General features: G+C 44.9%; 1 protein-coding gene across 2 annotated transcripts; it reads right to left on the reverse strand.

The window, feature by feature from the left end:
• Positions 1–646: 646 nt before the first annotated feature.
• On the reverse strand, positions 647–9,610 carry Ssu72 (Ssu72 CTD phosphatase). 2 transcript variants are annotated; one of them, XM_084597515.1, is made up of 5 exons: positions 9,207–9,610; positions 7,075–7,218; positions 3,897–4,036; positions 2,644–2,762; positions 647–1,812 (listed from the first exon to the last, which is right to left on the reverse strand). In XM_084597515.1, exons 1-5 carry the CDS (start codon positions 9,281–9,283, stop codon positions 1,711–1,713), a joined length of 582 nt encoding a protein of 193 aa, XP_084453641.1. In that variant the 5' UTR covers positions 9,284–9,610; the 3' UTR covers positions 647–1,710. The 2 variants fall into 2 exon arrangements, with proteins under 2 accessions (XP_084453641.1, XP_084453642.1); XM_084597516.1 differs by having other exon boundaries at positions 9,094–9,212.
• Between the last annotated feature and the right edge of the window lie 920 nt (positions 9,611–10,530).

Below are 10,530 nucleotides of genomic sequence, written 5' to 3' on the forward strand. Positions count from 1 at the left end.
GTCATTATTAGTGATGTACTGAAATGTATTGTTCTATTATTGTCCCGAGAAGTGGTTAAGTCATTTATATGTTGTTACCTTGCCAATGTGTTCCAAATATTTGACATACTTGCAACATAGTATGTATTAACCCCCTACAAATATGGTCCACGGGCACCGTGCATACTTGTAATAAAGTGATGCATGCATAAATTATGTGCAAACCAGGGACTCGTATACTGTTTTTTAACATGTCAGTGAATGCATGTTTATATACAAAAGAGGCTGTGGCTTTTAGTAAAGAGGCTGGGAAGGGGCGTATTAGAGACTACACACAAAGGCCAAACCCATGTGCAAAATGTCTTAGACAGCCAACATGACGATTTATACTATGTCTTGTAGAGCAAGGCTTCGATGACAGCAAGAGCTGTTAGATCCATTTTTCTTAAAATTAGGTCACTTTGAAGTACGCAACATAACTTGTAACATCGAAATCAACATGGTTATCCAACAATCTGTAATGCTCATCTGCATTGACATCGCATGGCACAGGCATTTTTGCATATCTCACCTTTTGGAGCAATGGCTACCATAACACCACATCTTGAAATAAGATGACTGTGGGGAACAGCATGCTTTAAGTAGACAGCAATTGAGACACAAAAAGCAGTGCGGGGCCAATTTTTAATAACAGGCAAAGCGCTGGCTGACAAACGATAGAACACGTGTTGCTGTGACCTCGCCTCTTCCTTTCACACAGAAGAAAACTAGCCACAAAAGGAATACATTGCTGCCAACACAATTCTTTTTCTCTTGCTTTTTTTTTCTTGCAACAAAAGGAACACAGAAACCAAACAGCAAAGTGAAACCAGCTAGTGTGTATGCTGCAGGGTGACATCTCTAAGAATGTTATGCTGCCTGACAAATTAACAGCATGTATACGGCATAATTATTTAATAAGAAAGTATGCTTTGAGGTCTCGCCCAAACAGCAGCAGCCGTAAGTGTACCTTGGCAAACGCACAGGCAGCCCTGTATTGAAAAGCACTTTCTTTACAAAACTTTTCTGTAACAAAGATATGCGATTCATATGGCGCATTGACCTTGGAAACTTCAACTCTCTGCTCTTGCTTGACACTCCAGTGAGGACTGCATGCAGTGAAGACTTCCCCCAGTTGCTACGACAAACTAGATCTCATGTGACACACCGTGACCAGCACCAACGTATGCACATTTATGTTACCCAATTTAGGAGCTGGGCTTCGAGCTGATTTGATGCACGGATTGAGACCCGAGTGGCAGATGCTCAGAGCAAGAGGTATAGTTCCTTGCTCACATCCTAACAGGGTCTCAGAGAGCGAGTCACTTACTTGCAACACAGCACACACAGATACAGCACTAAGGGAACAACAAAGATAGAGTCAGTTCTCACTGGCTTTTACAAAGCACACATGTAAAATACACATAAGTACACATGCACACTCCTTAGTGACTAAACAATCCTCCTTGGCCAGTTAGACTGGCCAATACAATCCCTAGCCATTCCTTCTTTCCAGACTGCTCTCGTTCCTTCACTCAACTGTCCACTTGATAGTGATGAGTGACTGCACACTGCAAGCTGGCTTGCAGTCAGCCCACTGTGCAGATGAACAAGGTGGCAGGTCAACCACACAGTCATCCACCTTTCACAAGGCTAGACCAGGGAAGCTATCCAAGAGTGGTTAGCGGCAGGTTAGTAGAACTGAACCGTGTGCAGTATGGGTCTTTGTGCCTTCGCTTCAAACTCCTGGATCAGCTCATCTATGTCGTTGTCCAGGTCCTCCGAATCACTCATCTGCAAAAACGATGGGGTTCAATCTTAAAGTCTGGCAAAGGCTTTTGCAGAAGAGTTCATGCTCAGTCACTTGCATGTCACCTGGACGCGGCTTTACTGAATTCTTTGCAATGCAAGGTGTGCAGAGAATTACCTCAAAGGACCGCTGCCACAAGTGACTGCTTTCACATTGTTCCAGATTATTATAGTTGCCTTTGGTAGCTGTGCCTCAATGCTTCCTTGCCGACTTTGTATTGAGCACTGAGGAGCGCAATGGGTATTCGCAGTTCGACGACCATCAAGCACGTTTGCTGCTCTCGCCATTGCCGAGTTGCATATTTGTTTGTGGGCGCAAGTCAGCCCAATAATACCCGGTGCATTTCAGCGCAATGCCAGTTTGTCCGTTTATTTCCTACAGAATTGTTAGCGTCACATGACAGTATCCCATGAAGCTGATCTGAGTGGCCGCTTTATCAAACGATGTTCAGAAAGAGTTTCGGCTGAAACAAAAGATACACGTGTGTCTTTCAAGTCTGATAATATCCCTCCTGGATACCGATACTCGCTCACTTGCTTTAATCCTACACGCTGTATTCTGTAAGCAAAGGTGTGCAGACTTTGTGCTAATGTGCTAAATCAATTAATGGGAGGAAAACTGGAATTGCCAGTACTAATCGGAAGAGTTCCAGCAGAATCTGCCAACAATGTTCTGTCGCACGTGCGTGCAACTATCGGCAGTGAAAATTGGTACCCTTGCAAGTCGGGCAGCCAGGGCAAGTGCAACACAAGCAATTTGGTGCCAACGCTCCTCCCCCTCCCTCTCATGCGTACAAAAAAAAAGCGTGTTCTCACCATCTGTGCCATCTCGCAGATGAGGAATGCGCCAATCGTAGCCTCCTCGTGGTTGTCCTGGATGTCCAGGTTGATGATGTGCACTGGCGAGTTGTCACACGGCAGCCGGTTGGAGAGCTCTGCATTTGGGTAGGGATATAGCAACATGACAGGGACACAACAGTCTTCGTGACAACCAGCCTCAGCTGCAGAAAAGCTGAATTCACTGAATGCAGAGCTTTGAAACCTACAGGTAGACCCACTTTCATGCCATAATAAATGTATGACCCACAACAACATTCTTCACACAACAGCTTCACACCAAAGCAGTACCTTTTTCAGCCCGTTGAAAATTGCAACAATTTCGCAGAAGCAGGCTAGGGTGTGTGGAGCTACGTTTGGCTGTGTGCAGTGTCATCAAAATGTGCAAACTATGCATTTTTAACACGATAGTGTTAAATGATTCCTTCACCAGGAAATCTGGCATCGTTTTTGGTGCTGTGAATGAAAAATCGTGAGCATGGTGCAAGCAGGTGGTAGACGGCACCAGGCATAGCCGCGCACTGACTGCCCGTATGGTTGCCTTGCATTACTTCTGGCTGGAGCTACCAACTCTGGGCACTCCTTTCATATGGGAGGGTGATATCAAAATCAGCCTGCCAGGACCCTTGCATTCGTTACCTGTAGGACACGCAGGCACGTATGATCATACGGCTTGGTTAGAGCGGGGCTTATATGTAAGTCGGTAGCTTACGCTATTGCATCATACCCATAAAGGTACAGTTTAAGTGTCCTCCATAATGTTTTGGAACAAAGTCTTGACTAACCAGCCGAGCATTTATCTAGACAGCAGGATAGCCATCTAAAATCATGCGAGTCCTAATGCCACACTGACACCCCCACCATTCAGCCTTGCTGCAGAATTTAAGCCCCCTTTTCTTGATACATCTGCATCCCCTTAGCCATCGCCTGCACCGGTATACGACCTCTTCCCTTCAGACTGGACTTTTTCCGAAAGTTCAGTGCCTTTATAGCTCAGGAGTACTAAGTACTAATTTATCAGCTAAGAATACAACCACATCAGACAACAAACACTTATATTGTCCCTCTAAGTAGTATGGATGAGGATCATAAATAATTACCTGCTAACAGAAAGCTTTCATAAGGAGTCTGCAGGAGGGAAAAAGTATGTAAGGCCGCCTCTCCGCAAGAAGTGCATTAACCCAGCTACACTAGGAATAACGTCCAGAGCAAACGCGGTTGGCACCACTCACCCTCAACAACCTGGTCGTAGACCCGTTCCTCCACCGTGAAGATGACGTCAAACTTTTCGTAGCAGCTCTGGAACCTTTCTGGGTTTGGCTTAATCCGCCGGTTCCGATCCAGCATGTGCAGAATGCCATTTTGAGTGTATCTGCATTTGCACACTGTCAAGGAATGTGCGGGTGCACGGGATACTGGCAGAGAGGTGGAAATCTCTCTCCTCCTCTCCTTCCAAATGGCCAGAACACGCTCCCGCATTCTAAGCACATGAAGCTGGCTGCGAAAAATGTTGTGAAGGCACCTGCAGTAGTACACTCCAGCACCTGGGGTTTTTTAATGTGCACTGAATTTCGTAGCAGAGGAATTCTTACAGCACTCTATTCCCCACCACTGCACATGCGTACCATGCTACACCGCAGTGGGTGTTCACTGTTCTGATTACTCTCTAAACTCATCTGAGAAACACTGTTCTTCCTTTCAATCAATCTGCCAGTGGGCCCGATTAAGCCTGCACCAAAAGAAACCAGCAAAGCCTCTTCAATTTTAGACGCTTGTCCCATATTCACAGAGTACAGGGCTTTGGCAAATAGTGAGAAATCTCACCGATACGATCGATTCTGCTTAATAAGTTTTTTGGCGTAATATGATTTGCCTTATTCCTGGCTGGCTCTATAGAGGTCATGAATTTTTGTATGCCTAATAAGACCGTATTTTAGCTTGGGTTTGGATATTATGATCGCGAAAAATACATGAAAAGCTCATGTGGTTTCAAATTTCCATCCAAGTCCAAGAGGCACCGAAAAATGGTAGCTGTAATAACAGTTGCCACAGTAATTGTGGCCAATATTTCACTACCCCTCAGTCACTAAATAAACCACCCTTCCGACTTTTGCTGTTGAAAATTCTCTATTTTTTAATTTTCTACCGGGTCCCTCAGTTTCGCACTTTTGCTGTCAAAGTCTGCAGAACTGACCTTCGACACGTGCCAAGATGCTGTGCACTGATATCTGAGTATTTATCTTTTGATGGAATTATCTGAGGCGGGGGTGACACTGTCAGTGAAGTTGGCACAGCACCAGGTTTTAGACACTTTTTCCGGCTTTGTCATGGGTATGGAGTGAAGTGATGAAACTGCGACTCCACTCCTCTATAGACGATTTTACAGAGGGGTGAAGGGTGCTGCCATGTTGGGCGCTGGGCTGCTGCCGTAGCAAAGGAAAGAGTTGATGATACCCCCCCTTAAAGCCCCCCCTTAACAGGTTTCTCCGAGGGTCGTAAAATGATCTATAAGAGTTTCAGAAAAATTTGCTTCTGGACATTAGGAAACTAAAAGTTCAACATAAAATGATAGGTTCTTCAAAGCAATTCAATGCGCCATGATGAAAGTAAGTTCTGTGCTTAGTATTTTTCATACTCAACTTTTCAGAGCCTGCTTTTGTATAATGCAATTTTCAGACAATGTGGTTTAATTTTCAATTGCCATGAGAATTGTATCAATGAGATTCTACTGCAGTGGTCTCTCTTTTTCTTTTTTTACCTGCACTGGGACGCAAACATGCCTGCAACACATATTAGAGATAGGGAGCGGAATTTGGGATGCTTAACATGACAAAATGAACGAGGTACAGGAAACAAGTCCAAGCCCCCTACCAACGTTTGGGCAGCGGGATTTTTTTTCTTCGTCTAGCCTAAAGTCCTTCACTACTTAAGGAACTTTATTGTCACCAAAATGAGGCCAATTCCATTTGTAGAAACGTTGGCTAGTAGGCTTGGACTTCTTCCCAGTGCATGGTTAATTTTTCTGCTATGCATCATACCGCGGCAACTCACGCTTTCCTAAAGCTGGTTTTGGTTTTTCAGGCACTCTACCAGACTACTAGCTGTCTAGTGGGAGTCCTTATAATCTACTAAGTGGAAAAAAAAAAAAAAAGAAAACCCTTCATGCTTTTACCTTACACAGACAGATGGCTTGGGTGTTGTAACTGAGTAAGGAAAAGCTAAAAAAAAAAAAAAAAAAGCAATGCACTCCATAAAGATTCAATAATTCCTGGGTCATCATAAGGGGCCGTCACCATGAACAACATACTTAAAGCTTTATTTCTTGAAACTGACTCAGGGGCTTAAAACATCAAGCCTACATCATTTAAAAACTGTCACGCAACCATGTGCTCCTATGCTGCACTATGTTAGCACCCTGAGATCCCTTTGTTTGAGGGTCCCATAGTAAAAAAAGCTTCAAAAATGTATAACCAAGCCTCTGACCACACCAAACAGTTCAATATTAAGTGTGGACACTTCACTGCAATCATGCTGCTGGCAAAGAAGTGTAATCATGATGTTCTTCAATCAGTGGGTGATAACAAAATCTGTGATGCTCATTTCTATGGTCCAGCATATCTAGCTGTTCAGGAAACATCAACAGAACTAAGCACAAAATAGTGCAGGGTGCTGATGTGTGTGTATTAATGGAGACACTAGCTGTATTCAAGCCTTATGTACATGAAATGAACACTGACAGCTGTTCAAACTGGAGTGATTGGTTCTTTGCATGGTCTTGCATCTTTGTGCCATTCAAGAAATGCGAACAACATCAAGCAACACAGGAAACTGATGTGCAACTTGTTTTATCCTTAGCCCTGTCGACATTTCTTGAGGTAAGCAAAAATGCAAGGCACACACATAACCCAGCAGCCCAATTCAAACACTCGTAATGCTCATTTCATGTACGTCAGGCCTTGAGATGTACTGCAAGTGGTTCCTCTAACCAAAAACATGCTTCTTAGTCGAACTCAATGCTGAAGCACTACGCCACACAAGAACCGTTACACATGATCGCATCTCCCTGTCCTGCATTGCTTTATCCCCAGTCCTGTCAATGCCTCTTCAATCTCTTCAATAGTGCAAAAATGCAAGCCCATTCAAATAACCAAATAGCCTAGCATGAAATGTCGTTAGCCTTTTAACAGCGGTAATTTTGTGCTGATTAATACAGATGTTTGCAAATTTATCTGCACTGATTAAAATCAGTAGAATTAACCAATAGCCTAACCGCATCAAGAAAACTCCCCATATCTGTACAACAGCTGCAACTGTTCAACGAGTGCATTTTCTCTCGTGAAGCTTAGTCCTACTCGGTTGTAACGCCTAGTATGTGTGCATCGCTGTGACAACTGTGGCAAGCAAGGATACAGGGCCTTATCCTTGTCCATCAAATCCTGGTACATCTGCTCGTACGTGACACCAAAGTCGTACACGTTGGGCTTGTCTGGCGCTGACCCCGGCAGCTTCACCTGGGCGCCCGAACCAAACGACCGCACCTTGAAGCCCTTCTTGCTGCAACATGAAATGGGTTGAGGAAGAAGCATCATTAGGCCAGGCAGTAGTTTTGATTCCACGAAGGATTGTGCTACTAAAGCCCCATGTGAGCCTGCTTGGCGTCGAAGTCCGACACAGCAACTTTCACGTGACAAAGTCTCACAGGCACCGAGTGGCCGGAGTTTACAACGCTTGGAGTCAAATATGCCCATGTGCACACACGAGTACTTGCTGCCACAAGCCCAAATGAAAGTCCTGCAATGTATTCAAATGCACTTAATGTTGCCCGCAAATACGTTCTTTGCCTAGACACTGACAAATTGTGCTAGAAGAGATGAACAAAGAACAGTTTTTCTTTGTTTTACACATCAGAGTAAATAAATTTCCATGGCTTATGTTAATTTCTTGACCATATTTCAACATGCGGCCTGTACACCTCCATAAGAAGTGTAGCCACAACCAACTGCAGCAGCTCGATAAGCAAATGGGCATTAAGTAATAATAATAATAATAATAATAATAAAAACCGCCTTTGGAGTGGCTTTGAATATGGGCTACAAAGCACGTTTTTCATATACAGAGCTACTTCAGCTGAAGAACATACGACCGCTAGAGCATGATAATTGCAGATTTCAACACATCTTCTTTACAGTATTGCAACCATGATATGCATGGTTCAGTTTTGAAGTGGCCTATTTTTCGCGTGAAAGCACAGGTAGTGCTAACACAAGCCTAAACGCCCATGATGTTACAACATGTGCTAGGTTTTGAGTGGTAATCACAGAACGAGGCTGACACAGGCTACTAGTACAGTCCATTACTGCATGTTACAACTATTAACAAAACATTTTTTTTTAAGGCATCAGTACTATAAGTTATGTCTAAACCTTAATGTGAAGTACTGCTTGGCGAAGGACATACTTCGAGTGTACAAAAAGCATTACAGCTTCCTTGAAAGAATTTCTCACTTCATCTCAGTTTCTAAATCATTTCTCATCAAATAACCTGCCTAGATACCGAACGGCCACATGCAATAAATGCCCTATTTGCAGCAGTCAATGAGAGCAACACAAAGAAAAACATTTCTGTGCTCTGCACATTATGAGATCACAGCCTGACCCATGCAATGTCCAATCTCTCGGAGAGAAAGCATAAAAAATCGAATTTATCCCCACTATGAAAGTACACCGATAACACAAGAATACACTTTGTACAAATGCCCAATGGTATGTGAAAGTAGTTTTGGTTCTTTTGCACACATACTATAAAACACATTTTCCTGCATTACAGCGCTTGTAGCGATATTTGCAGCAGGGGCTGGACAAACTACGGTGTTTTAAGTGCGATAGTTTACACACTAATGGAGGCGGGGACGGCTTTTAGCTATCAATGCCCCATGAAGGACACTTTTTTTTCTCTTGTCAACTTATACGCCTGGCTCATTAATGCAACTACAAGGCAAAAGGCGCAACGCTGCTTCACCCAACATAACCTATTGCACGGACAGGTTCCCAACGCAAGGCACCGCTCGTGAAAGAATGCCGCTGCTGCCTTGGATCGGATTTCTGCTCTAGAACGGAAGCAGATGTATGAGCATACCCGCCGCACACAACCACCCGCGCCTCGAACGGCTTGGAAACTTGTGCTGCTAACCGTTCACTCCATTAGGGCTGCTCACAATCACCTGACGCCGCCTCCAGTACTAAAAAGAAGCGCCTCGTAACAGTGTCATGTCGCGTGCGCTGTCATTTCCGTTCACGTTTTCTGTGAAAAAGCTCAAATTGCAAACCGAGAGCAAACAGGCTTCGAATCGCCTTTGGGCACACCGCAGCGGGGTGTTCTTTTCAACTGCGTTAGTATTCCAAGCAGCTTCCTCAAGTAAATGATAGGTACCACATCCCCTGGCTGGCTGCTCCGACCGTAGTACGAGGTGGGCCACCGGTCAATGAGCAGGAACTGAAATCTCGGCCGCCTGGGAGCAGCCAGGTGCGGTGGCGACTACACACCTCAAGAAAGCGTGCGCTTCCATGCTCCGGTTTTGGTTGCTGGAACAGACGACGGCGAGCCTCAGTGATCCGGGCATTGTTGCCGCTTTAAGGTGGGCAGAGAGATTCTCGAAAATACTACGACTACGAAAACGGTGATGAGGCGACAGATCCCGGTTGCACGATCGACTTGCAGTGATAAGGCGGAACAACCATGCCCCGATCTTGGGCGCTGACGGACACTAGACGTGCTGCCCGACGCAAGGCGAAAAATGGATCAAAGCGGACTAGAACGATTCCTCGGCGGTATGACTGTCATCTGGACCAAGTGGCTACGAGGAAAAGGTGCGAACGCATGACAGTCCACCCCGTCAGCACAACCGCGTCGGACCGGTTCTTGTGAGAATGAATTACAAACCTAAAAATAAGAAAAACAGCCAATAAAAATAGGAAGCGCATTAGTGCCGCAGAAAATATTGTGTAAAAATTGTCGAAACACTAGCTTAAGTATTTATTTTGCATACTGTATAAATAAAATTTTTACTGTTATATTTTTACTAATTTTTTACTTTAAGAAAAATTATTTTTCTCTATAATTATGCCGAGGCTAGAGACACGCCCGTGGCAGCAGCCGACCCCACACACGTTTCTCCTGCTGCCACGCACGGAAATACGTCACACTCACGTGACCCGCGCATGATGACGTCAGTGGATGCGCGCTTTCGTTTAAAATGGCGCTCTGCAAGTGTTCAGCCGAGTAGCGTTTCATCTGTGTGATATTTGCTCGTCATAGCTTTAAAGGTGTTAATTTTGTTGCGGCGGTGTTAATTATTGCTATTGGTACGCATGAGCTATTTTGTGTTGTGAGTTGTGCGTTAAAGGCGAAGTGTTGCACGCGCGCAGCGAGAACAGTCAATTGCTGCGTTCCTGTCTCGTGTAAGATACTACATATTTTGGCGACGAGGATGTTAGCTTAAACCAGGACCTCGGCGTGGACTGCTGGCCGTCTATCATGAGCTTTTCAGGTCTTCAGCCGCCTCCGCCCTTCCGTGGGAGTAATGGTGGCTGGCGTTCCACAACTACATGCTGGCGTCTGGTGCCTCCACTAGATACCTCCACACTTCTGCTAACCGGAGAGGGCTATCCTGCCAGCGAATTTTCTACACATTGTCGCCGTCGTCCACTTCAGCGCCTACCGCTGCTGCCTCACACTCCGGTGACGATGCTATCTTTATACTGGCGACGCATTACAAATATTCCGTAAATGTGATCGCCGCACGCCACCGTTTTCACTGCCGAGTACAAACTGCCGGAGAGATAGCATATGAGTACATCGCTGCCCTTC

Source organism: Amblyomma maculatum, chromosome 3, assembly GCF_055883805.1.
Source record: "Amblyomma maculatum isolate TAMU_Amacu chromosome 3, ASM5588380v1, whole genome shotgun sequence".
Classification (NCBI taxonomy): domain Eukaryota; kingdom Metazoa; phylum Arthropoda; class Arachnida; order Ixodida; family Ixodidae; genus Amblyomma; species Amblyomma maculatum.

Coding starts and splice junctions, on each gene's coding strand:
- Ssu72 (XM_084597515.1), bottom strand. CDS start 9,283: ATGCCCGGATCACTGAGGCTCGCCGTCGTCTGTTCCAGCAACCAAAAC. Junction 7,219..9,206: donor GAAGCGCACGCTTTCTTGAG/GTGTGTAGTCGC, acceptor TTCATGTTGCAG/CAAGAAGGGCTTCAAGGTGC. Junction 4,037..7,074: donor ATGGACAAGGATAAGGCCCT/GTATCCTTGCTT, acceptor GTGCAAATGCAG/ATACACTCAAAATGGCATTC.